Source organism: Acinonyx jubatus, chromosome A1, assembly GCF_027475565.1.
Source record: "Acinonyx jubatus isolate Ajub_Pintada_27869175 chromosome A1, VMU_Ajub_asm_v1.0, whole genome shotgun sequence".
NCBI lineage: Eukaryota > Metazoa > Chordata > Mammalia > Carnivora > Felidae > Acinonyx > Acinonyx jubatus.
Genome location: NC_069380.1, coordinates 140,718,496 through 140,746,185, shown reverse-complemented (window position 1 = coordinate 140,746,185; position 27,690 = coordinate 140,718,496). Strand labels below are relative to the sequence as shown.

The 27,690-nt window shown below is 44.3% G+C and overlaps 2 protein-coding genes across 2 annotated transcripts in view; both read left to right on the top strand.

Annotated features, from left to right (window-relative positions):
• Nucleotides 1-1,541, top strand: part of LOC113593201 (uncharacterized) — a 139,167-nt gene extending 137,626 nt beyond the window's left edge. The window contains exon 6 of the mRNA XM_053221725.1: nt 1,402-1,541. The gene's annotated coding sequence lies outside the window, so the exon portion shown is untranslated. The remainder of the gene's footprint in view (nt 1-1,401) is intronic.
• On the top strand, nt 1,406-27,690 carry LHFPL2 (LHFPL tetraspan subfamily member 2). Its single transcript, XM_015072096.3, has 2 exons — nt 1,406-2,037; nt 23,642-27,690. Exons 1-2 carry the CDS (start codon nt 1,608-1,610, stop codon nt 23,896-23,898), a joined length of 687 nt encoding a protein of 228 aa, XP_014927582.2. The 5' UTR covers nt 1,406-1,607; the 3' UTR covers nt 23,899-27,690.

The following is a 27,690-nucleotide window of genomic DNA, read 5'->3' as shown; positions in this document are numbered from 1 at the left end:
TCTGTCGCTACACCTTGTCAACCAGCATGGTGTAGAAGCTTTGAAGCTTTGACTCTGGGCTTCCTTCTTTCCCCACTTGCCTTCCTCTTCAACATCTCCTGGCCCCACCCCACTGCCAGCATGCCAGAGGGCTCTTTGTGGTTCTTGTGCAGTTGACGTGACCTCAGTTAATAAGATCTCATCACTCAGAACAGAGCCTTGCACCCAGATGTCAGATGTGAACTGTGCGATTCTTTCTGACCTTGGAGAAGGGGTAGCAGATGGGGTTGCCGATGAGCACTGTACCCCTGTTTCAGGGTTCAGGCCCCTCTGAAAGAGATTTGAGCTGTTAGAGCAAAGCCCTCTGGTTATGAAGCCATTTGTCCCTGGGAACAGAATGAGCCCTTGTGAGACCAGAAACAATGGGCATGTTGAGTTGCAGACCTGGGGTGAATCAAAGCTCAGGCAGAGGCGCATGGGATGAATTGGGACAGTTCAAGGAACACATTCTTCATACGCAAGTTTCTGTTGTCAACAAGTCCACTCAGTGGTAATGACACTTAGTCAGTGGTCATTCATGCCTCTTTTTTGAATAATTTCCCCAAATGACTAAGTCATGAACTCTTCACGGTTTTCTTTTCTTCTTCTTGAGTTTTAATTAGTGTAGTTTTTTTGGTCCAGAAATCACCCTGTGAGAAATGAATAAAAATAAGTTTGGGGAGCATTGTTTCCTTTTGTATCCTCATGCACCTATGAAGCTGATACTCTTGTGTCTGCTACTAATTTGATTCCCAGCAATACAAGTGGGTGTTGCTACTCTCTATCTTTAACCAAAATCTTTTGGTGCAAGTTTGTCAAAACTTAGCTCATTTAGTACCAAGACAGCAGGCAGAGAGGGTCCCGTAAGCTCTATAAAAACATAGCCAGTCTGTTGGCAAGGTTGACTGGAAGTCCCATCTAGTTGTTGCTGGATCTCCCTGCTGTTTGACGTTTTCGAGTGAGAGATGATGGAGCAGGAGCCACACATCCCAAGGGTGCAGCAGCTCGGGCACGAGCTCCTGTGCCAAAGGGTGCGCCTGGGGTGGGTGCGGGAACGGGCACTGGCCTGGAGTTGTGCTGCCCGGCGATAAGGGAACCAGCGCAGTGCGAGAGCACGGGAAGGGACGACTGGAAACAAAGAAAACCAGTTAAGTGCGCTGCGAACGGCGGCTCCGGCCCCGGATCGGCCACAGCTGGGTTCTGTCGGAGGATGGAGGTCGGAGTGGCGGCACCGGCCGGGAGGGCGGGGAAGGGCGGCCGCGCGGGAGCAGCCTCTTGGCCAGCGCACTGGGGCTCCGGGACCCGCGAGTCTGCTGGCGGCGCCGCCGCGGGGCGGAGCCTGGGCGCTGCTAACCCCCCTCCTCCCTTCCCTCCCGTAGGTGAGAGGCCGCGCTCGGAGCTCTGACATGGCAGCATGACGGCCCCGGCCCGCGCTGCCACAGGCCGGCCAGAGGGAGCCCCAGGCTGTGGGAGTGAGCGCCCGGAGCAGCGACTTCCTTCTGCGGCCGCCTGAGCCTCCTTCCCCCCACCCCGGCCTGCTTTTATTATTCACCCCGTGGACTCCTGACTTTTCCGCCTGGAACATCAATATGTGTCATGTTATTGTCACCTGTCGCTCGATGCTCTGGACCCTCCTGAGTATTGTGGTGGCTTTTGCAGAGCTCATCGCCTTCATGAGCGCCGACTGGCTGATTGGAAAAGCCAAGAGTCGCAGCGGCGCCGCGCCCGACGACCAGAGCGGAGGCTCGTCGGAGCCCTACCACCCGACCTTGGGCATCTATGCCCGCTGCATCCGCAACCCGGGCGTGCAGCACGTGCAGCGGGAGACGTTGTGCGGGCCCTACGCAGAGAACTTCGGCGAGATCGCCAGTGGCTTCTGGCAGGCCACGGCTATTTTCTTGGCCGTGGGCATCTTCATTCTCTGCACGGTGGCCTTGGTGTCCGTCTTCACCATGTGTGTGCAGAGCATCATGAAGAAAAGTATTTTCAACGTCTGCGGGCTGCTGCAAGGAATCGCAGGTAAGCGTGCAGGGAAGAGGGAGGGGACCCGGGCACACGGCATCGCATGTGCCGCGCACCCCCTGCCGCATTCCTTTCCTGCCCGTTTTGAAGACCAGCTTCTGTCCAGATTTGCTGTGTAAAGAGTGTTCCCGCGCAACACGTGCCCCCCTCATCGCTCCCGTTTCCCTGTTACACTGTCCCCTGTTCTTTATTTCACGTATTTCTTCATTGCTCATTTCCTTGGGTTCTAAGCCGTTGGATTTTGTTTGACTAACTTCTCCTGGTTTTTTTGCTTTTCCTGTTAAATTAAAAGCATGCTTTCCACATCAGTGCATCCCCTTTTGGAAACATGGTGTGAGAGGCCCACCTGCAGCAGGCGCTCTGTGCTGGGAAGGAATGTGAGTGTGGGGCGTTCGTTCCAAGGCAGTGAGCCTGGTCCTGCCACCCGCCCAGCCCCATCCCCAACCGCAGGATGATTTCAGCTTTAGGAGGAGAAGCTGCAGGCTGGGAAGGAATTAGTATCAGCTGCTCTGTGTTTAATAATGTTCTGGTTTAAATTGTCTGTCTCCTGGAGCCTGACAGAACGTTCTCTGCATTCGGATCAGAAAATACAAACTAAGTGTTCCACTTTCAGGGAATTTCTCACTAATGAGCTTGTTAGAAACTGGTGGAAAGAAAAGTGATCCCAGAGGGGCAGCTGTGAGCTGCGAGAAAACTTCAGTGCCCACTAGCACTTTCATAGCCTTTCCCGTAAGGGTTTGAAAGGTGGATCCTGAACAGAGAGGGTGTCAATCAGTCTGTCTGTCTAGGCTCAAGGGCTTTGTTCTGGTTGGCAGAAATACACGCACGTAGACACAGATGGGGCAGTTTGTAGACATCCTCGAGGAACTAAAGGAATAGAGTCGTGCTTTGACTTTTCAGGGGGAAAAAAAATCACTTTTTGAACGATTACAACCAAAGAATTTTTTAATCTGATCTCTAACAGGAGAACAGTAATCCACCTGCAACCCTAACTGAAGTGCACAGGTGACTCATCCCCCAGCAAATCCTAAGCTTTGTATGTGGGACTCTTGGACGGTGAAGAGAAACATGGAGCCTGGTGTCCAGGCCTGTAAAGAAGCAGACCCCAACTGAATTAACTCTAGTCTGCCTAATTGAGCTCAGCAGGGCTGGCTTCCAAATCAGCAGATCAGACAACAGTTAGGTTCCAAACAACTGATAAGTTCATGTTTTCTGTTTCTCCTATCTTAGAGGAGCCCACATATATATATATATGTGTGTGTGGAGGTTGGTAGATAAGGGCCTAGAGAAATAAATAGACGACCTGCTCCCCAGTCCTGATCTGCCTGCATTGGGGGATACTCTCAAGGCCTTCATCTCTTGATCTGAGAGGAATAGCCTTACCACGAATGACTCAGGCACTCCTACGTACTCACAGAATTTGGGAGACCAGGATTCTGATTCTCAGTTTTGCTTGAGATCAATGTGCCACCTTGCTGGACTTTTGCATTCCTCCTCTCAAAATCAGGGAGATTGCAGGGTGCCTGGGTGGCTCAGTTGGTTAAGCAGCCAGCTTGGCTCAGGTCATGATCTCACAGCTTGTGAGTTCGAGCCCCGCGGTGGGCTCAGTGCTGATAGCTCAGAGCTGGGAGCCTGTTCCGAATTCTGTGTCTCTGTCTCTCTCTGTCCCTCTCCCTCTCATGCTTTCTCTCTCTCTTTCTCTCTCAAAAATAAATAGACATTAAAAGTTTTAACAAAAAAATAGGGAGATTGGAAAATATGACCTTATCTTAGATTTTTGATTCTGTGAAGCTCATTATCCCCTTTTTGATTCACTTCTGGAATCTGCAGTTCATCCCCTTCAGTTTGGTGTTTTACCTCCCAGAAATGTTAAATCAGATTCATCTTTTCTTGTCAGAGAAATGCCCCTCCTTTACTGCCGTGGGACACACAGTGCCTCAGGCAGTGCACACATGTGCATATATGCCGTGTATATCTTAAAACTTTGGCTGAGAACTCTTACCAAAGGCTTTTGAAAAGCCAGAATAAACATGTAGATGAAGGGAAGGCAGCATACACAATTCATTAATCCTGGCTAAGCACCCTGGTTGACCAGAGAAGTGGATTTCTGCATAAATTTTCCTTACTATGTTGTGCTTCCTCATCCTTGATGATTCATGCCTTTACTCTGAATTTTATCGAAGCACTGGTATGCAGGCAAAACTCCTGGCTTATCATTCCTAAGAATGCTTTTCATCCTGAGAAACTTAGTGCCTTCTAGCAAATCAGTGGCCATTTATAGTACGAGTGGGGCCTCTTGGAGCGGGGGAGGGAGTAACACCACAAGCTTTTACACTCATTCAGAAGCAACCTGTAGATACCCTTTCAGTCTTACTGTTTACGTGCAGTTTTTAATAAGGTGTTAGTCCAGCAAATTTGATCTCTAAGAATGAGGGTTGGTCCAACACATCTTTTGGTGCTCTTGTTTGCTATTTCACATAGATGGCAAGAAGATTCATTTTGGCACAAAGACCAGTACGTATCTTAGGTATTATTCATACACTCCAGTTAACTACTCCTGACTTTTCTCTTTCTGGCTGTGTCAGGCCTCTGGGAAGGATGGTTGAAAAGAAGGAAGGAGGAGCATACCTGAGGTGCTAGTCTGTTTGTCACCTGTCCAATTCCCAAAGTCTAGATTTTCTAAGAGAACTTTCTCCCCATCTTTATCGCTTATGTTCCCCGTGCATACACAGAGCACCCCAGAAAGTCTGAAATTACTTAAAAATTGGAATTGGCAAGCGGCCGGGATTTCTGTGTAGTCAGACTACCTCTCCAGGGCCTACCGATCTAAGGCTAAGAACTGAAGTACAGGAAGTAGTTTGTTTTCTCCTGCCAGCATGGCAGCGCCCCTCTTGGAGCAGAAATCACGGGGAAGATGGACCAAGCACTCGGCAGGCGACTCTCTCATGTTTCGGGGCAGGCGGCACATCTGTAAGGGATGCTCAGTGGGCTCTTCCCTTCCTCGTGGAGGTTTCTACCAGGTAGTTCAAGGCGGCATCCACGGCAGCCATGGTCCTTGAATCTACAGCTGAGAAAGTGCCCCCCCCCCCCGCCCCCGCCGTGTCTGAAACCGCTGACTTGCTTTCTCTCCTGTCAGCCAGTATGTGATAGCATCTGCTCAGCCCCAGCCTCAGCCAAGGACTTGTTGCAGCTGTGAGCATCAGTCTTTCCCCTCCCCACAACCCGTTTCTCAGCCCTGGATCTATGTGATGTTGGAACAAACGGTGAGAAAGGAGCTGTTGCCAGGGCAACAGAAGCATTCTTGGGAAATCGACTCACACCGTGTTTGTCCTTACAACTTTCATTTTGGCAAAAGTGACACTTTCGTAAAATATAACTGGAAGAAAAATGACAAGCTGTTGTAAGCGTGTTCCTTTGTTACGACTAATTTTAAAGAATAAACGGGCCTTAGGTTTGTGTGGCCTCATTGCCTATAGAAAGTGTAACATAAATCATCAAAATCTGGATATTTTGAACTTAGAAGTGGGTGTGAAAGAATTTGCTGTCTCAGTGGAAATCTCAAAATCTCATTTACTTAAAAATAACAATCAAATACACGTATTGACTATTAAGTTAATCCAGATACAGGATTTGCCTTCAAGGTCTAGCCTACTGGTGGGCACCAATCTGACACCTCCGAAATCCCTATGCACAGATGCCCTTGGTGTTCAGTTTTCCAGTCCCAGCAGCGATTAGACGTCAAGCCTCACCTGCTCCTGGGTCAGTCCTGACCTCCCTTACAGTGGCTGTGAAATGTCTAGTGATGTACCTCATTCTCTAAACCTTTTTTCTCACTTATAAAATGGGTATAATAGTAGTACAACCCTCAGGGTTGTTTTGTGGATGAAATTAGATAATATATGAGAAGAAAGGCTTAAGCACAGTTGGCACACGGTAAATAATAAGTGGTAGTTCTTTGGCTACTAAAGTGTGTCTGCTTTCTTGGCAGGTTTTAGTATTTTTTTATGTTTCCTAGAAATGCTGCCTTTTTTTTTTTTAAGTATTCTTTTATTTATTTTATTTTGAGATTGAGAGAGACGCAGTGTGGAGGGGGCAGAGAGAGAGGGAGAAAAAGAGAATCCCAAGCAGGCTCTGCGCTGCCAGCACAGAGCCTGAAGTGGGGCTTGAACCCACGAACCGTGAGATCATGACCTGAGCCGAAACCAAGAGTCGGACGCTTAAAACCGACTGAGCCACCGAGGTGCCCCCTAGAAATGCTGCGTCTTAAGGAATAGTGGTATTTACTTTAGTCCTCAGAATTGACCTTGTTCTCTCGCAGTCAAACATGACCGTGTCGTATAGGGCCGCTCCCTGGCCCGTTCCTAGCCTGCCTGTATCAGGGCTGAAGAGCGTGTAGAGCAGTCCTGCGGCATTGGTGTGACTACGGGTGTTCTTGGGGCTTTTTTTTTTTCTTCTTTTTTCTTTTTAAGCAGGAGATAGCAGTTGAATTGACAGGAAAACCAAGAACTTCTCCTCCTCTTCCCGCAGACACACACAGTCTGTAGTTCCTTCCCTTTCTGGCATCCGCTTCGAGCAATGGAGCCTTGACTGCAGGTGCCTTTGCAGGCTCCCCCCACAGAGTAACTCACAGGCCGACTGCGTGTCCCTAGGTGAGGGCTTGTTTGGCAGAGCCAGCAGCACACATCAGGCCCTCGTCCTCTGGGATTGATTACAAAGGCTGGGCACGCAGCCGGCAGGGTCGTTGCTGCCAGCTTCTCTTCCTTAGGTTGTGACCTGGATGTAATCCATAATGAAACCATAGAACGCAAAGATCCAGGTTTTCCATGACAGCATCGAGCGGTTTGTTTTTAGAAACGCATGGAGGGCTCTCTTGGAAGTCCATGGAATCCCCAGTGACTCAGGTTTGGGACAGAAGCCATTAAAATGAGCTCAGGATTTGGCTCACTTGCATTGGCTTGGACCGTTCCACTGGCGTCGCCGTGAGGGTTGGACTAGCACATGAGCTGCGGGGCCTGGCTGCCTGCTGTCTTTTCAGTCTTCCCTCATCTGCTTGTTTGCTCCTTTGTGTCTGGTCGGCCCTCACGCTCTGTACTCCCGTAGCCCTCTGTCTGTCTACATCCATTTCAGTCCTAGAGGATCGCCTCGGCAAGCTGCCCCACCAGTCTGACCAGATAGATGGCTGTGGGGCTGACCTCTGCCTACGCTGGGCTGGCACAGAGGGTGTGCTCATGGGAGTCGCTCTCTGTCGCCATGGCTCAGCACCTGGGGGGTGCAGGCTCAGCTTTCTGGGAAATGAGCAGTGACTGAGGATGAAGGAGGACGATATGAAAAAAGGGAAAGGAGTAAAAGAAGAATCAGTGAGAGCAGACAAGGAGAGGGTTTTACCTTTGCTGCTTGTGGAACTGCTTTGTCGTAAATCAGAATGGATGTGCAAGTATGGATAGGCATCTAAAATAATAGACCATGATCATTAGCTAGGATTTGGTATTCCCACGGTTATTTTTCACAGGGTGAACAGTAACCTTAGCATCAAGAAGATAACTATGACTCACCCCAATCTCAGCATCTATTCTGACTTATCCCGTGCTCTACCCATTCACTTCTGGGCCAAAAAGATCAGCCATTGGAGAGGAGAAAAATAAGAACGGGGACTTAGAAAGCATAGGGAGAGGGGAAGCGATTCCTGGCTCTCACAGAGACCTTGTCCCGTAGTTTCACACCTGAAAAATTAACCTGGCTTTCTCCACGAAAGTAGTGTGACCCTGATTATCCAACTTCAGAATAACCTCAAAGAAAAGGCATGAGGAAAATAGAGGAAGCATCCCCTGCTTTTCCTTCTTAGAACAAGGCACTGGAAGCTTCTGGCCATCAAAAGGAGGCTCTCCATTCTGGCTCTCCAGACAGAAAGTGCCAGAGGTTGGGTCTAGCAGCTCTATGTCTGAAACAATTTAAGAAAACCATCGATTATGACATATGTACTCATTCATCAATCTCTGGTAATCCCTTGGTGAAAACTGAAGAATGCAGAAATGTTCTACAGCAGGGTAGAATTAAATTTCAATTCAAGGAGCTTTTATGGGATGCCTAGTAAGTGCGAAGACCAGGTCTACAGTTTTTTGAGTTTCTGATCCCCAGCCATATTAGTCTTTGTTTTACAAACTGTACCCTAGATAAGCAAAATGTGTGTGTGTGTGTGTGTGTGTGTGTGTGTGTGTGTGTGTAAAGGGAACAGAGAACTCAACCATATTGTTAGATACAGAAAACAAGCAAAAAAAAGACCAAAAAAAAAAACAAAAAACAAAAACAAAACTATTCCCTAAAAGCAAGTGGACCAAGCAGACACCTAATTTGAATAAATCTAGGAACTGGGATCTGTTTTTGAAGAATATATAGGATCCTGCCCGAGTACATAATGGGAAAACAGGCAAATTTGAAGCACTGTTAACACTGAGAGGTTTTTGAGTCAGGGATGGCTTCCCAGGGAAAACAATATCTTAGCTGAAATCTTAAGAATGAGATGGAAATAGGGGCACCTGGGTGGCTCAGTCGGTTGAGCATCCGACTTCAGCTCAGGTCATGATCTCATGGCTCGTGGGTTCAAGCCTCACATCGGGCTCTGTGCTGACAGCTCAGAACCTGGAGCCTGCTTCAGATTCTGTCTCCCTTTCTCTCTGCCCCTTCACTGTTTGTGCTCCTGTCTCTCTCAAAAATAAGTAAACATTAAAAAAAGTTAAAACAAAATCAGTTGGAAGGTCTGGAAGAAAATTGCAAATTCTCTTAAAATTCAGATATAGCAATTGATATGCATATATAAAATGTGGAAAGCCATTTGCCATGGCAACCACTTAATTACAGATGTAAATTATCATGGAGGCATGGATGCTGTATGTTCAAATTCCATTAATAATCACGTTAAGTATGGCTCTGAATATTTACATGAGCAGTTCAGGTACTCTGTTTTAAGAGCTTAATGCAATGATGGTTTTCTAGGCTGCATTGCCACTTGAAAAGTAATCTGCATCTCCTCTGATGCTGTGCTACGGCATAGTCAGCCATTATTTATGAGCTCAGTTACTGTATACAGTCTCTCCAGTAGTGTTATTAAATGTCCAGGAATCAGTCTCTTTTTTAAAAGACAGCCCCCAGTACCAATGAAATCTCAAATAAACATAGGACATGAAGCCAATATTAAAAACTTTAACACAAAACGCACAGTTGCTATGTGTTGAGAGTTTTGAGGCTAACCTCAGGGCCCTAGTGTTGAAAAGATGATGTGTGCTTCCCTGTAGGAATTATTTAACGTGATCTGGACCCTAAGACCTTTAGCAGGCAAGAGATTTACTTATTATCCTAAAAATTTCATAGCTCAACATTTTTTAAAGTGTCTTTTACTCTGCTATACACTGCATTTTATTTTGGAAGTTTATTTTGAATGATCAGTGTAATTTGGTTATAGTCAAACAGGAACTTTTTTTTTCCTTTTTTTTTTTTTTTTTAAAGAGAGACAGAATGTGCAAGCAGGGGAGAGGGGCAGAGGGAGAGAGAGTATATCAAGCAGGCTCCATGTTCAGGGAGGGAGGGCGGGGCCAGGGGTGATGCCATGACCCTGGGATTATGACTTGAGCCTAAACCAAGAGTCAGAGGCTCAACTGACTGAGCCACCCAGGTGCCCCAAACAGGAGCTCTTTCTTAATCCTGCATGTTGGATGAATAATTTATCAAGAAAATATTTCATAAAGTTTTCCCAGTTGCATGTAAATAGTTTAAAAAATAGCTTCTCACTTAGAATGAAAGTAAAACTGTATCAGTAATTCACAGGAAGGAATAATCTGAGTAAATTCTTCTTTACCTGTGTTTGTTAGGATGCATTTTAAGAGTTAAGGCTTTAGAAACTGGTGAATAATTTGCATATAAATATGAATCATTGCTGAGAAAGACTTCAAGGAGGGTTCAACATGAGGGAAAGTGCATCTTTCTTATAGATTGTTTCTCCATATATTCTAAGGGCATCAGACAATTCTTAATTGGTGGTCATTAATTCTGAGTAATTATAACAGAAACTTCCTCTGGGGCCTTGGTTGTAAAGCCTCTTTGTGACAACTATGCTCTGATGGTCTTCCAAAGAATTCCCTTTATGTTGCTCTGTCATCCGCTGTCCACCCCCCACCCGGGAAAAGTATTTTTCTTGCTAATTATAATTCCATGGGAGTGTTTTTAGTAGGAGACAAGTACCGTACTAGACCCTTCTGGGAGATGGTGGGAGTCTTAATAGAGCTTTTTAAAAAAATTGACACCTGATCCTTTTCTTCTCCTTTCTTCAGAAAATCTGGGTGAAAAACCTCTAATGTTATTAATCCTGTAGGAAGATGACATGTAGATATAATCTGCATTACAAAGACACTGTGGTCATCAGTCAAAAACCCTTTCATTACCCGTGAACGCTTTACCTCCAGTTCCTGACCTGGCTATCAAAGCAGAGTTATTAAATATAAGAGTTGAGCCTAGTCTGGCTTGTCCATAAACTCCTGACATTTTAAAATTCAGTGCAGTAAAAACAATTTTAGATTTTGGATTCCAAAGAGAGAATTTGAAAGAGCCTCTTTACTCTTGAACCTATTACTTGCTTTTTAGAAAGGTGTCCCCAGCCTGACACAGGACCCTCTCCACCTCCCTTCGCTCTCCTCAGATGGGCCTCTTGCCCAGCAGTTACTGCCTTTGAGTGAATCCTGGTCCACTCTGTGCGAAGGTTTCCACTGCAAAAGGTGCACAGCAAAAACGAGAAAGATAAGGACAGTGTAGTAAGATTTCTTAGAGCTGCATGTATTCAATTTATAGTACTGTCCTTCATTGTCAGATTACATCCTTCACTGTTTTTGTGTTAAAATATCCTTTCTTTTATGCAATGATGAGGAAAGAAGATTGTGGTTATTTTCAGTGTCCTTATATTGGCAAAATAAAAATATTGGCCTTCCAGTAACTTTTCTGGCTATTATACTAGTGTGTGAGGTCCAGAAGTGTGGGCAACACTCTTCAAGAATGTTAAAGGGTGTAGATTGTGTCTTTTTCACAGTTCTAGTTCTACTACTCAGAATGGGCCTCAGTAAATGTATGTTCACTGATAAAAACATGATCTGTGTTATGATCTGTACTAGCACAGCTGTAAGTTTCTAGATATTTGAGAATGAGTAAAGTGTTTACCAGTGCTACTGAGCCCCATCCTGACATGACCTCTGCCCGCCCAGACAAGGCATAAATAATTAATGGAGCCATCACCTGGAGAACTAAAGAATCATTTCAGAACCGGCAAGCACCAAAACCAAATTCTGTTTTGGCTTTTGAATAAATTTTCATTGAGAACTTGAAAAACCTTAATGGGCAAAGTGATTTCAAAGGTATAGGTTAACCAAAGGTGGCAGTTCTTGGGCAGAAATCTTTGATTTGCCTTATAACTAATACTTAATTACTTGTTTATAAATACTATTCAAATATCCCTGACTCTGAATGGCTAACTTGACATTTTGGAACTGAGGATAGTGGCCTGGCATCTGAGAAGTCAAGCAGGCTGGAATACCATTGCTAGTTAGCTTTGGAACTTGGGAGGCATGGGAGCAAAACTCTCCTTGGATGGAAAGAAGGGTCCTGGGAGCCACCATCCTGGTGTTTGCACTTGTGCTAAGCAAGATTTTATGAGAGCCTGATGCCTAAGACTGAGGGCAATATCCCGGTCCTGTAGACACCAAGACAAGCAGATTTCTCACCAACACATGGTTAGCTTAAGCCTATGATGCAGAGACAATGGCACAATGAGGGAGGAGGAGGAGGTCAAGAGAGACAAAGATCATCAGCCATATTCTATGGATTTAGAAAAGCCACCTGAAGGGGGTGAGATGGTTAAACAGTGGCTGACCTGCTGGAGGAGGATGTAATTTGGGGGCTGAGAATGCTCTAGGTGCTGTGTTTTGTCTAATCGGCTGTCCTGGGAAGAACGTAGGACATGTTTTCTTGTGGATGACATTGTTCTGGGTGGATGTGCAGTTTTAGATGGTCCCCAATCATACAGAATCTCGGAGCAAAGACAAAAATGTGTATGGATTGTATGGCTTACATTTTTCCCCTCTAGTCCAGTGGGGTTTATGTTTTGCTTGCAGTTTTCTCACACAGGTGTTCCACACCTTCAGAAGAGGACATCACCACAGACTTGAAATTGTTCTCACTTGGTCACTAGGTTTTCCTCCTAGAAGCTTCTCTGGCCAGGGACAGCATTCCCAGGTGGCATCTACATGGCAGTAAGGAGGTTGGTGATACTCAGACTGTAATGGAAGAGAAAGTCCTGTGGATGGAACTTCTTTACCTTTTGGTTGTCTTGCTGTACGGTTAGCAAATCGGCCTGTCCTCACCTTTTGGTGCAGTCTCCCTCTCCCCACCACCCCCTCACAACACTCCTGTGGTTCTCTCACTTGATAAGTGTTCCTCATCATCTGCTCTCTAACCTCTTGTAGGTGTAAGGAAGCCAGCCATACGAGTCTCCCCTCTTCAGCTGGACACATGCTTTTGTTTCAGAAGCTAATCTCTGGTTTGCAGTGAAGCAGCAGCAGTAGTCTAGCACGAAGGCTCAGGAGTGGACTCTGGAGCCATATTGCCTGGATTGGAGTCCCAGCCCCACCACTCATTACCTGTGTAACCCTACTTAATTTAACCCCACATGCTTCTGTTTCCTCATCCATCAAATGATAATAGTGCCAACCTCCGAAGATTGTTAGAAGGACTAAATGAGTTGAAATGCTTCACCAGTGCCTGGCACATTATAGTGCTCAATGAGCATTAATGCTTGTCACTGTTATTTTTTTTTTAAGTTTATTTATGTTTGAGAGAGAGAGAGAGCACACATGGGGAAGGGGCAGAGAGAGGGAGAGAGAGAGAATCCCAAGCAGGCTCCGTACTGGCAGCCCAGAGCCCAATGCAGGGCTCAAACCCATGACCCTGTGAGATCATGACCTGAGCTGAAGTCGGACCCTTAGGCGATTGAGCCAACCAGGTGCCCCTGGTTGCCGTATTAAAAAGTTCTAATCATTCGTATAAACTTCCAACTTTAGTTATAGTTGTGAATGTGTAAAATGGGGAGGGTGTTTATAGCTTTAGCTCCGTGTCATCTTTACTTCGAATCTACTATTTTGCCATAGAAGACCTTTCCAAAAGGTTCTGGAAAAGATGTTAAGACTAGAAAGAAAACAGGAGTAAGAAACGACTTGTGAAGTTGGGTCAAGAACACAGCATGTGTAGAGGAAAATGGCTTAAAGACTGAGTGTGGATTTGGGATAGGGATGGAGACACAGAAGCCAAGGAAAAGGGACCACACTCCTTAGGGCTGTTAACAAGTTTACAATTGAAAGGGAGTCCATCTGAGCCAAAACCAATACTGTTCTTTTATGGGACAAATGCATATTATGTCAGAGTTAAGACTTCTCTTTTTCACTACCCTTGTTCTAGATAGTTTTCCAGATAGTTGGTTAACCCTATACTTGCACCTTAAAATTTCATAGCTAAAATTGTTAAATAAAAAGTACACTTCGGGGCACCTGGGTGGCTCAGTCTTGATTTCAGGCCATGTCACAATCCCAGGGTCGTGGGATCCAGCCACAGGTCAGGCTCCATGCTGAGTGTGGAGCCTCCTTAAGATTCTCTTGCTCTCTCCCTCTGTCCCTCTCCCTTGCTCAAATGCTCTAAAATTTAAAAACAACAACAAACTTACTTTTCTTCTTTCTTAAAACAGTAGAGAGAACCTAGTGAAGCCTTGTATCGTTACTGAGAGCAATCAGTACAGAAATGTCTCGCACAGTCCCTGCACATGAGAAGTATACAGGTTCATACCATGATGATTGGGATAATAGCAGCTTGATGACAGGGGCTCCTGGGTGGCTCAGCTGGTGGAGCGTCTGACTTCGGCTCAGGTCATGATCTCATGGTTCGTGGGTTCAAGCCCCGCATGAGGCTCTGTGGTGACAACTCAGAGCCTGGAGCCTGCTTCAGGTTCTGTATCCCTAATTCTGTGACCCTCCCCTGCTCACACTCTGTCTCTCTCTCAAAAATAAATAAACATTAAAAAAATTGTTTAAAAAAAAGAATAGCTTGATGACAGATTCAATGGGTGGGAACTGGAGATGGTCTGATACAGTGTGCCTTCTTCATGATGTATGTTTGCCTTGGAGTACTGTAAAAGAGAAGTGTCTTCACCTAGTAACAGTTGATGACCTACAAATAGCCATTAAGGATGGCCAAAATGACTTCCGACTGTCAGCATGAAAGATGATTTGGGGAAGAATTCAAATTTAGAGAGAAGAGAGAGCTAAACATCCAGGTAAATGTTAACCAGCATCCCTAGGTTTGTTGTAAATCACCCTGTACATCAGTTGTTGTACCACATGATGGTTCCAGACTTAGAGGTAAATAACTCAACATGGTATTCCTCTCCTGGAATGCACACCACACACATCAGATGCTAACATGTGACCCTGCCTTCTGGGCTGCTGATGAGGTGGGGGCTGGGGGGAGTCTTTTCCTGGGCTAAAGAGCAGTTCTGTGTTCTCTGCCTTCAATTCTGGCACCTTCTGTCTGTCTTTATATTCTCCAGACTTATGCTGCTTCTAGGTACCACCCTTACCTCTTTGCAAACTGCCATGGTCCACCTCCTTCATTTACCCTTGTATCCCTCTGCCTTCTGTCACCTGCCATTTTTCCTGAACTTCCCCAGGTTTATCCCTGCACTGATTCCCTCCCCTCTGGTGTCTTGGAAAGTTCCCACAAGTCAGCCACAGCTTCGCTGTCTTTTTAGCTGTCCTCACTGCAGCCAGCCATTGTTGGAAACAGTTTCAGAGTTTTGAGGCTAAATTAAGGCTAACTGCTAGATAACTGAAAATCTGTTACATTTAATTGGCTTAATACCCTTTTCTTTGTGTTCTCCCAAAGAACATCATTTTCTATAGCTAGAAAGGAGGTTTTCCTTGCCTGCAGTCAAGTAAAAGGCCAGTACCGTGGTTTGGACCTTGTGTGGGTTTCATTAGTAAGTATGGCTGTTGTGTTGGCCAAAATTACCAACACCAGAGATCCACGTTATTGACTGAAGCTTTTCTTCCAACCATTTAAAAAACTTGTCAAGTATGTTATATTAGTTTTCTTTAAGATGTGACATCTGCATCACAGCACTGTCTTTTCATCCATCCCACAAATATTTACTGAGCACCTTTTATATGTCTTACATTGTTCTAGTCAATTGGGATAAAGAATAACCTAAGTTCTTTCTCTTCATGCAATTTACACTGAAGATGGCAGAGACACAGTAAACCAAATAAATTATTTAGTATATTAAAAGGTGATGGATGCTACAGAAGAAAAAAAGGTGTAGCCAGGGTAAGAGAGGTTAGGTATGCTGGGATGATAAGAGGACAAATTCTAATATGAAATAGGCTAGTCAGCATAGAATTCAGGGAGAACAGATTTAAAGACTTAAAAGGAGATAAAAGAGTCAGCCCTATGGGTAATCAGGAGAAGGAGCTTTCCAGGCCCAGAGAACAGTTAGAAGGAAGGCTCATAGGCCTTGCTGATAGAGAGCTGTGGACTCTGAGAGAAAGAGCAGAGTCAACAATGATGCTAAGGTTTTTGGCCTGAGCAGGTATAAGAACTGAACTCCTATTTGCAGATATGAAGTCCACAGAGCAAAGATAAGCTTGTGAAGTGGGGAGGGACAAGAGTTAGGTTTGCACATAATTTTCAAGCACCTTGTTAGACATCCAAGTAGAGATCAGGTAGACAATTGGATATGCACATCTGGAGATGAGAGCCTAGAGTATTTAAAGCCATGGGACCAAGTGTGATCAATGAGGAGAATACAGAGAAGAGGACAAAGGATTGAGCCCCGGGCACTCTAGAGTTAAGATATTGGAAAGTTAAGGAAGAACAGCAAAGGATGCTGAGGAGAAAAAGCCAACATGGCAGATGAGCTAAAATTCTTGCAAGGAGGACTGTTTTGCTTTAATCCTTTACTGTCGGTACTTTTTGAACTTGTTGATTGGAGTTCCCCATAAGCCTGGAATGCTCTCTGAACGGTGTCCTAGAATGGGGCTGGGATACTAGAAGCCAGTCAGTCATTCTCTGGTCTTACTTGCCTTGCTTCTTGTTAGAGAGATGGCTGCCTTGGAGAAAGGGAATGAGGTGTAGGGGTGTGGTGTCAGGGGCAGCCTCCTGGCATTATGCTCTGGTGAACTGAGCTGGGTCCACAAAACCTGGAGCCAGGCTAAGCTAGGTCCACATCTCAGACCTCTGAGTCATAGGGTAGACCTGAAAGGGGTCCCCAGCTGTGTTCCTAGAAGAGTCAGTGGCTATTTCAAAGAAGTAAATTGAACTCTTGACCTCTGTTATCCAAAGTTAACTGTGACACACCCATCAGGTTTGTGGTAAACGCGAAGACAAAATTGTGATGTATACTAAGAAATAAAATTTTCTGCCCTCAAGGGGCTCAGAGTCCTACCAGGGTACTGCTGTATACTCACCAGGGCTGAGTATAATGACTGGCACTGAGGAGAGAACTCAGTAAATAGCTGTTGAATAAATATACAAAAATAACAATGTGATAAAGAGCTGAAGAGGAATATGCACAGGGTAGTGAAAGCACACAGAGAATACCATTCTGGCAGGAAGTGATGACACATGTTTCACATGGAGGGGACATCTGAATTGGGGGACAGGGGATATTTCCAGGTAGATGACTACCCAAGGGGTCAGCAGGAATATAAGGCCCCTTGTTCAGGGAATGGTGATATGTGTGGTGTGACCAGATTCCTTGAGGATTACTGGCCTAAAAGCATTTAAAGCCTATGAAACCCTACATGACCCCAGTCCTCTACCCCTGCTGTGGCCCCTGGACTGTGTCGGGCAGCAGGACAAGTACATGGTATATACTCAGCACACACTCCCCGTGACTTACCTAATTGGAACCCAAATTTATCTAAAGCTAGTAAGCCTACTGTCAACTATCTGCTGTGTGCTCACTCTCCAGAGAGATTAGGATATTTCATAGCTTTAGAATGAGCTTCTTGATTACAATGTAGTGGAGGCTCACTGTTGTGTCCCTCGCTGGGGGCCTCGCTACAGGTTGACAGTAGCAGTAACAGATGGCCTTCTTTTCTTCCTGTCCTTAGAAAATTGCTTTGCAAACTAAGGTCTAGCCTGTCTTGGCAGTTTTGTCTGGAAGCCTGTCTGAAGAGGAGGTAGGAACGTGATGCCCAAAGACCCACTTGTTTTTCTGTAGAGGAGGAGCCAGCCTTTGGTTCTGATGTTTTCAGCCCAGGAAAAATGGCTTTCTTCCACAAAAATGGTGGGTGACCCACAAAAGACAAGAAACCTTGAGTCCATACCCTTGGCCAGCTGGTGGTGAAAGAGTGACAATTGTGTGGTTGATCTTGAGGGAAGGAGGCGATGCTCTAACAGCCAAGGAGAGACTGAAACAGCATGGAGACTTTCTTCACTTCCTCCACAGACTAAAGAGCTATGGTTCAGACTGGGCTCCCCCATTCCTGGCATCTCATAAAATGTGAGGTAGTCATCTTCAGCTCAAGTAAAGTATTATTTATTATATTCAGCAACTCCTAGTCTTTCTAAATTTGGGGGCTTGGCAGGATTATGGAGATGTTCGTCTTCCCACCTAAAGGATTTCCTTAAAATGTACATTTGCTATCATTATTTGATTCCAGGGCAGTAGTCCAAAAATTACATAAGATATACAACTCTGTGGTTGGTCTAATCACAGTCAATGAATGTGGGTCACAAAGCAAGAGGGTGAGGACTTTACTCTTCTTGGTGCATTTCATTCATGTTTTTTTTTTTTTTTAGAACCTTCTAGATTTTAGGCACTGAAAATGCTGTAATAAGACATAGCTCCTATCCTCTTAGAGCTCATGTAGTTTAATTATTTGAGTTAAATCCAAACCACATGTTTAGGTTGACCACAGAGACTGAAAACTCCTATGCAGCAAGATCACACGGCTGGGAATCCAGGGTTGAATCTGAAAGCTCCATCCAGGTAGGGGTAGATATTACTAAAACAGCAGAGGGGCGTGGTGGGCATTGCATTGTGATAGCTCATGTGATACATCATGAGAGAACTGACACCGTGTGGTTGGCCTCACTGGGCTTGTCAGGGCTCTGTCTCCGGCCTGTGGTGGCGTCTTGGGTAGTCCAAGTAACTAACCACCAGTTTCTTTTTTTTTTTTCTTCCCCAAAGTTAAGTCATCCCCAGGTGACCCCATGATGAGCAGATGCTGGCATCTTCTAATCCTCTTGGGGCAACAAACTGGGAGGCTGCTAGCAAGAGACAAGATGGGGTACAGAGATGAGGATATCTTTTAAAGTTGTAGAAAATGGTACCTTCTCGGGTACCGTTCTAACAAGTTGAGCCATGGCAGAGGTTATCAGCCCTCTGAGTGACTTCCTGTCTCTTTCAGTGCTAGCTGTTTTCTTTGGTTGCTGGGCAGTATCATTCTCCCTGCTTTTCTTCCTCCCAGCTGGGCCAATCACTGCTCAACCAGGCACATGGGGAGATATGCCAGTCAGAAGAAAAGCAAAGGCCCACTGGCCTAGTCCCTTTCTCTATCACCCCTCTCCCCAAACAGTAATGCTTTAGGGCAAGGTGATAGACCCCAGAGACAACTACGGTCTGACCTAACTTCAGAAACTACTTTTTTAATAGCGGCAGAGGAAGATCAGACCATTTTCTGGCATGGCTCTTATGTTAAACTCACTCCAGAGCACACTTCACCTGCCATTTGGTCTCTAGCTATAACCCACAACCAAGCTGAGTGCCCCTGGATGGTATACTCCAAATTGAGGACCAGAAGAACCATTCCCAATATGCAGCAGACTTGGTAGGTCTTACTATATTCTTCTGCCTGTTGTCTGACGTGCCTGTTTAAGACTTTAATTCTGTCTCATTAGCTGGTATCATTAAGCCTATTTTGAAGGTCAGGGCTTAAGTTTGCTTCTAAACACTGGGATTCACAGACCTGCAACAGGACAGTGTGATAGGATAAACCAAAAACCAAGAGTCATCATTTCCTTTTCTGCTGGCACATTTCATTCTTATTGACTGGTATGTGTCAAGTTTTTTTAAATGGTTTTCACGGGATGCACCATGGTTTACAGATATTTTATTACCGGTTTAACTATGTTCCCAGCACTATTCTGAGTCCTGGCTTCATAGTGCTTAACCACATAATAGAAAAGTCCCTGCCCTAGTGGAGTTTAAAGTCTAGGATGGAGATGGAAACAAAGTAAAATAGTAGGTTGAACTACATTTTATGTCCATTTTTGTAGGTCACAAATGGTCAAATATTAAAAGTTTCATATGATTCAAAGTAATATATTCTATGTTAGTAATCATAAATGCTAAGGAGAAATAAAGCAAGGACAGTGGAGAGATACAGGGTTGGAATTTTAAATAGATTGGAATGGAAGGCCACACCAACACGGTGGCATCTGTAGCTTAAAAGCCATCTGGAAGGAAGACACTGCTGGGAAGAGGAATAGCAAGTGCAAAGGCCCGAGCATGGCTGGATGTCCGTGAAAAAGCCCTCTGGCTGCTGAGGCTGGAGCAGAGAGCACAGGGTTACAAAGGCAGGCAGGGGTCAGTTTGAACAGGTAATAGGGAGCTGGATGACGGGGCCTTGAAGGCCAAAGAGAGAAAGAGAAAGCTGGATTTTACTCTGAGATGGGGAACCCTAATGGATCTGTTTCTCACTTTTATTAACAAGCAAAAAAAATCTGTTAGAGTGCTGTTTCAGTGCTAAGGAATGCTTGTTAGGGCCCAGGCTGCTCATAAGATGCACTGGGCCTGAGAGCAGTGGAGTTAGGACATTGTAAGGTAGGGACTAACCGTGGCAGTCACTGGAGAGGGCCACCTGAATCATTAAACTTTCTGGAATTCCTTTGGTAGAGAGCCTGTGTGTAAATACCAGAGAGAAGAAAAATGGGACTTTTTTTTTTTTTTTGCTTACCCAAAGGCCCACTGTTTCCTTTCTCTCAATGAGATGTAGGTCTTGCATTTTCATGGCATTAACTGTGCTAGTAACCACTCTGATGAGTGTTGAGAGGAGAGATCCCAAAAGCCACGGCAAGGTACATGGTAGCCATTTCCCCCCTCTGAGAATCTGGTTAAGGCCCTCTTGTGTTTGTCTAGGCTGGCTGCCCTGGGTGGCAGCCTGTGGTTTCAGCACAGATGGCACCCACCGGGGCTTGCAGAAATACCAGGGCCCACTTTTTTTACCCTCCCACATGGACTGCCCTGTGGGCTTATAAATATTCAAGCTGAGGCTTTGGACAAACTCATAAGCATGGCACCCTTCTATGTGAAGAAAAGCCTCCCTGCTGTCCTTATTCACAAATTGGCCAGTAGCTGCCACAGGATTTTAAGCTGGGCTGACGCACTTCTAGAACCTTAGCTGAGCTATTAGAAAGGGGGAACAGCTAGAAGCACTAAGGAGCAGTGTTGGAGTGAATGTTTGTGACTGCTTGGTGAAGAGGGATCTGATATTAAAATAAAGACTGTATTATTTAATTATTTTGAAACTGCCTATTTCCCACAAGGATCTGAAATAGCCAAAGTAAGGTATTTTTTATGTCCTAAAACCAACTCCATCCCTGTGTAAAGGCAAACTCTATGCTTTCTGTCTTGATCATATTAAAAAACATTACTTATGCGGCATAAGCCCAATAATAAAATGATATACATAATTAATATTTAATCAGAGCCACAATTTAAATATGAACACTTGGGTCTTTTATAGGGACAAGCAGCTAATTAGGCTCCCTTGCCTAGAGCTTGACCATAGAGCCTCCATGCCAGAGAGTCTCTGAATCCTTGCAGAAGTCTCAGCCATGGTCCCTCACCATTTCCAGGGTGGTAACTTAGTACCTGTGGGTGGAGACTACCAAAGTTCCATGTTCCTTGGGTGAAGTTTCCTAGGGAACGAGATGGAGATTAATCAGGCTTTATCATAGGCCCTTTGAAATACAAAAGAATTTGCTCAGTAATTTTAGATCTCCCCAGCTGAGTAAAGTATGTTCCGATGGAGGAGAGTATATATATTCTTCCAAGGTTATTAAGTTGTAGCTTGGGTTCTCCCCTCCTCCCCACCCAATTACTACACCTTTCAAAATATACCCTCAAAATTGAATGGATTTGCTTATTCATAACTGGTGAACTTTAAACTGATTTTATATAGGAGGGATCTGCCAAAGGCTTTCACCTATTGTCAGCTGTTAGTCTGTTCCAGTTTTGTTACTGCCATTACTATTAGGGACATGGAAAGTATTTTTTAGGTGCTTTTAACATTCACAACTATTTTATGAGTTAAGGATTAGCCGTTTTACAGGTGAGGAATCATAATCAGACAAAAGAGATTTTTTTTCTAAGGGCACCAGTCTTAAATGGCAAAAGCTTGGGTTCAAACCTCTATCATACCCTGAACTCAGAGCTTGTAACTATTAACTGACCTACCTCTTAATTTACTGAGTCTTTGCTAAGACCTTGCATATTCTAGAGTACCAACACATTCTTCACTGGTGGCCTGGCCTTATCCTTGGGGGAATTAGCTCCTTTCACTTATGCATCTGACTGTGGAGGGCATTTCTCTACCTACTTTCTAACACTCTGACCTATGGAGAAATAAAGGGTTGCAGGGTTGGAAAGACTTCATTTTTGAAGCACCCTTCTTCAGACAGTGAACAGAGGAACCAGTTCCCTCTATTCCATCCCTGCTAGAAAGTCCTCTAAGGCCTCCAGAGTAGAACAATGGAATTAATTAGGGAAGCAGGGATGGTCAGATCCAAAATCAGACATGAAATGCCATGCTTGGTGAGAAGATGTCATCATAGGATGAAGACAGAACTATGAAAGTTGTGATGTGTGGTTTGAAACACAGCCCTTGATCTTGTTCAAACCTAATACTACCACAGGTTCAGTCACGTTCTTTTTTGTGGGAAAGTTGCTGTAATGACTTGGAAGCTTTGGTGTGGTAAACCCAGAGAATTTCAGTAAAGGTAGGAAGACAGAATTTAGAACCAAGATTAAATGAGGAGGATAGAATTGCCACCGCAAGGTATCTGAAAAAGCTTTTGGGGGATATAAATTAGCAATCTTGATTATACAGGTGTCATTTTGCAGAGAAAACTTTTTTTCTCCTGCCACATAAAATAAAGCCATCCTCTTGCGGCATTCTTTCTACCGAGAAAGTTTCATTAGGTAAGATTTGGGGCCCTCTGTTGCCTTTGTCATTTCAGGTTCTGGACTTCCTTATGAGCAGCTTCTGGTGTGGGACTGGCAGCCAGGGCTAGAGGGGGACAGGCAATGCACTCACTCTCTCCCACAGGGCAGACCCCTGAAAGTGATGGTCTCCTTACACTTTGTCTCACTTGCTTTGCCTTAGTCCTCAACTCCTAGAGCTGGCAAGAGAACTCTCAGTTACATAGCAGTGAAGCCATAAGGAACAGAAAAATGGACATTTAATGATAGGGTGGTGGGGTCAGCAAAGTGGCAACAGAGCTTATTAGTGTCTATTCAGGGCCAAATTCATTTAAAAGCATTCTAAAAGAATTCAGACAAAACAATTCTGAAGTTTGCAGTGTTTTTTTTTTTAATTAAAAAAAATTTTTTTTAATGTTTATTCATTTTCTGAGAGGCAGAGAGAGACAGAGCATGAGTGGGAAAGGGGCAGAGAGAGGGAGACACAGAATCCAAACTCTGAGCTGTCAGCACAGAGCCCGCTGCAGGGCTCGAACTCACGAACTGCAAGATCAGGACCTGAGCTGAAGTCAGACCCTCAACCAACTGAGCCACCCAGGAGCCCCTGCGGTGTGTTTCTAAATGCTTATATAAGTATAGAAATCTCTGACTTGGTATGTAGTCGGTTGTTGGTGAATGCCAACAAAAAGACTCCTCATAGGCTTTAATTCAGGTTAAGATCTGGTCTCTTGCAATTTAACCATGGTTCTGTGCGAATTTCCTTAGAACAGGGGCTGGCAAACTTTTCCTGCAAAATTCCAGACAGTAAATAAATATTTTAGATCTTTCTCGCCCTAGGGTCTGTAGAAATTACTTACTCTGCTGTTGCAGCACCAAAGCAGCCACAGGCAAAGTCCATAAAATGAATGGTCACAGGGTATGTTCCAATAAAACTTTATTTATAGAACCAAGTCCGCATTTCACTTGTGGGCCTTAGTTTGCCAATGTCTGCCTTAGACCTATAGGAAAATGCTCAGTGCTATAAGAGCTTTGTGGGAAGAAAAAATAACAAGTTTGATTTGCTTTTCTAGAAATTACTGAGTTCACATTCCAGTACGTATAAAAGAGGCTAAAAATATTTCTAAGAAAGGGATGAGATTTCTCGATCAGGTCGGATCAGTTGCGTAAAATAGTCCCTGATACTTGATATTGCAAAACAGATGCCATCGCCCAAAGCAGGGAAATCAGTAACAATTACAACCTATCTGTACAGTTATTCACTTTATACCGTAAAGCCAGGGGAGGTTCTCACCTGTCTTCTCTTCTGCCCTGCAGGACTGTTCCTTATTCTGGGTTTGATACTCTACCCTGCTGGCTGGGGCTGCCAGAAGGCCATAGGCTACTGTGGACACTATGCATCGGCCTACAAACCCGGAGACTGCTCCTTGGGCTGGGCCTTTTACACCGCCATCGGAGGCACAGTCCTCACCTTCATCTGTGCTGTCTTCTCCGCACAAGCAGAAATTGCAACCTCCAGTGACAAAGTACAGGAAGAAATTGAAGAGGGGAAAAGCCTTATATGCCTCCTTTAGTTTGGAAGAGACACAAATGCCACTTTCTGCCCATGTAACCTGTGAAACAGCACCCCTCTGGTTTCATCATCTGAGTCAAGTGAAGAACTAGCCTTTATCTACCAAAGCCTACATTCCACAGCCTTGAGCCTTAACAGGACCAATGAGAGGCAACAATCAGCTAAGTGATGGCACTCGAGGACCACAGTGCAAAATGTCAGAGATGGAATATAAAAATACTGCATGAAGCCTGACACAAGTTGACAAGTCTGTCTGACTCCATCTTCCCCAAGGCTCAACAAAGGATAATGACCTAAACCATTAAGGCCGCAGTTCTTCTGGTAACAGAGGAGATTGTGAGCTAGATTTTCAGGCTATTTTGAGATGTGTTTCTGCCACAAGGCTGCATGCCTGTGAGCATCTCTGCCTCAGAATGAGGTACGGGGGTTGGTGTTTTTGTCTCCTCCTAGTTCTTCCAAGTTTTCTCAGAGACTAAAAATGAAGACTGCATACTTACTGGGGATAGGGATGTGTGCTCAAGGGCATACAAGACACTGCCTCTTAATTAGCTGACCGAGGGGTGAGCAGGTCAGTGTGGAATGCTGTTATGGAACTTATTCTAGGCTGAATTCCAGAGTAAGGTAGATCTATTGAACTGTAATTCCAAGATTTTAGAAATTTGACTAAGGAAAGAATAAGGACTTGTATGATCATGAGAATAAAGAAGAAAATCCTGCTAATGAAGACAAACTCATTCCACTTCCCAGCAGTCAGGCTAGCACCAGTACTGGCCCAGTCTCCTCTTCCAATGGAGATCACATGTTTTTCTCCTAGGGTTAGGATTGAGCTTTGACTGCCAAAGGAAACCTCACCCTGTTTCCTCATTCCAGGAACAGAGATCTCTAGGCCAGCTGTGGCTCATTCAGATGTACAGTGGAAGAACTTGCCAGAATCTCAGCACTTGTGGGGAGACCTCTTCCCACTGGTAACCATGTGGTAGTCAGCTGTATTTCCAACCCCAGCCGCAACTGAATGACATTCTTTGCAGGAAAAAAGGAGCTAGTCATCTAAGTCAAGTTTCTCCAGTTACTGGTATTGATCCTGAAAGCAGACTAAAATAACATTAAAATTACTGCAATGGGTAATTTGCATCAAAGGCTTCATACCCAAAAATGCACAGAGTAGAAAGTTAATACAAAAATGAGAGCGAAACCAAGCCTAAAGCACCTGCCTATAACTGTTTACAAAAATAATGGAACACCACTATTAAAAAGGATTCAGGAGACTTTAATCTAGTTTCTGTAAGTTGCCAATAAAATGGATTGAGAAAAATGGTATTAGCCATCACTTTAAATTTACTTTGGAATGATCTCAGTGGCAAGAACCCAGTTGGGTATTGCCCCAAGCTTCAGAACTGCAGAATGATACAGAAATTTAAGCAAGTGGAGTTGGATCTGTGAGATTTCTGGAAGAATTAAAAGGATAGGTCTATTTGGGCTTATGAATCTGCTCACGTGACAGCTTGCTTTGTTTTGAAAGCTTAACAAATAATTTACTCTGCACCTGCTCTGTGTAAGGTATTGTATTCTAAGTGCCATCAGGCATAGAACCCTGATTCAGATTTTACGACCTTGCCCCAGTGAATCATCTTCAGGCTGACTCTAAAACCATGCCTTGGTGCAAAACAAATAACTGCTTTATACATAGATGCAATGGAGTGACTGAAGTTTTATTCCCTTCTGGCCTCTGGTCTATACCACAAATCATCCTATCACACAAATTAAAAGCTAAGGGCAGGAGGGGTGGTGGTGTAGAACCCGGCCTTAATGAGTTCACCAGTGTTCCACCAAAGTTCAAAATAAGCAAGATGCAGTCCTAGGACTTCTTTTGAAAAGAGAAGGGGTAAATAGGTATCCTCATAGCAGCCCTCGGTACAGCCTCAGGAAACAATCCTATTGAACACCACACAGAAATAGGTTACGGCAGCCAATGGACAGGGCTCCTGTCCCTGACTGTGCATTTATATGCTCTCACCAAGCCTCAATGCCCATAGTAACTACTTTTTAAACCTGAGCAGTAATTTTCATTTTAAAAAAAAAAATTCCTTTTATCAGAAGATTCACTCTATTTTTTGCTGTAAAAAATAGAGAACCCATTTCCTAATTCCCTAACACTAATTTTATACTCTAACTTTCCTTCTTACAGACAAGTTCAAGTCCTAAGCCCTGACACTCCTCTGAGCATGTCCATCATCTTTACTGTCTGATTGCTCTTCGGCTTAGGTGGTGATGTATATCTGGAACACCCTGATAACAGCAGTCACAAGTGTAAACCTTACTTGGCCAGTGTTCTACTCCATCAGTCTGAATGCTACAGAAAACAAAGCACATGCACACACACATAACCCCAAACCACTAAAAACTACTTAAATGCTGACTGAGTAATCAGAGATGGAATTTCTCTAGCAGAGACAGAGTAAGAAGTAATGTTGGGCCTTTTAAACCTTCAGTCCATTAGCTAGGCTTTGGGGAAAATGGACCATTAAAATCATGCTAGTCTACACCAAAACTGTACAGCTGTTTAAAAACCACTGAATATGAGGAATGTGTTGACCCACACTTTGGTAATTAATATCAATCACCTCATCACCTCAGTCTCAAAGTCTAATACACCTGGACCATTACTACTACCAGAAAAGTCTTATTTATTTTTGCCTGCATCTGCGCTTAAAGTTTTGTGATGGGCTGGGCTTCTCAATGAACTCCAAGAAGGCAGAAATATGTGCCTTGGATTCTGTGGATTTTTTTAAACCTGTGTGCTAATTCAACAATGTTACATTCATTGTGTAAGGGTTTTTGTATAGTTTTCAAACCTCTGTGGTGTAATGATCTTTGTTAAACATGTAAAGTGCCATAGTCTTTTTTTATGTGTAGCATATTTAAAAAATATATATGTATATTATACATACACAAGTCTGTGTGAAAGATGTGCAATAACAAAGGTGTATGTATGTTTTGTTTTTTTTGGAAACTGGACAGGAGTCAGAACAGGGATTGTTTCTGTTTTGGCAAAGGAGAGGTAAACATTTTTTGCCTTCATGGCCTAGTCATTAACCCGTAACAATTTAAATGCTACACAAACCGATGTGAAGATAAGACTGGTATGGAATCATTTATTCCTGGGTCTAAATTAAAATAATCACTAGATTTACGTGAAAATTAAGCCAGCACCAGGCCCAGTGAATGCTAGTCTTTCATGTGAAATGTGAAGCTGCCATGTTGCCTTTTCTGTTAGTGTGATAACTAGTAGCTGGTACATAATCACTAAGGAGCTATTTCTTAACACGCTTTGATAGACCACGTTAATGCTAGACCACTATTTAAGGGCTGCTCTCATACCTTTGTAGCCATAAGAGTCTGGCTTAGAACAGACCTCTCTGTGCAATAACATGTGGCCACTAGAAATCCCTGGCCTGTATTTGTACTGGGGCAGCAATGACTCCCAAGGGCCAAAAGAGTTAAAGGCATGACTGGGATTTCTTCTGAGACTGTGGTGAAACTCCTTCCAAGGCTGGGGGTTCATTAGGTGCTTTGGAGGAACTCAGCATCACTTGATATTCAGTAGCCACTTGAGCCAAATAGAAAATTGTATTTACCGCTAATGGACTCAATTTGAGCCTTCAAATTTGTGGTTATCCTATTGTATTGTAAACTAATACATTGTCTGTCTAGCATTGATTAGGTTCCTGTGCATATGTATTTCACAATGCCCTCCCCTCCCCAGATCTTAATTAAACCAGATTTTGGAAACTCA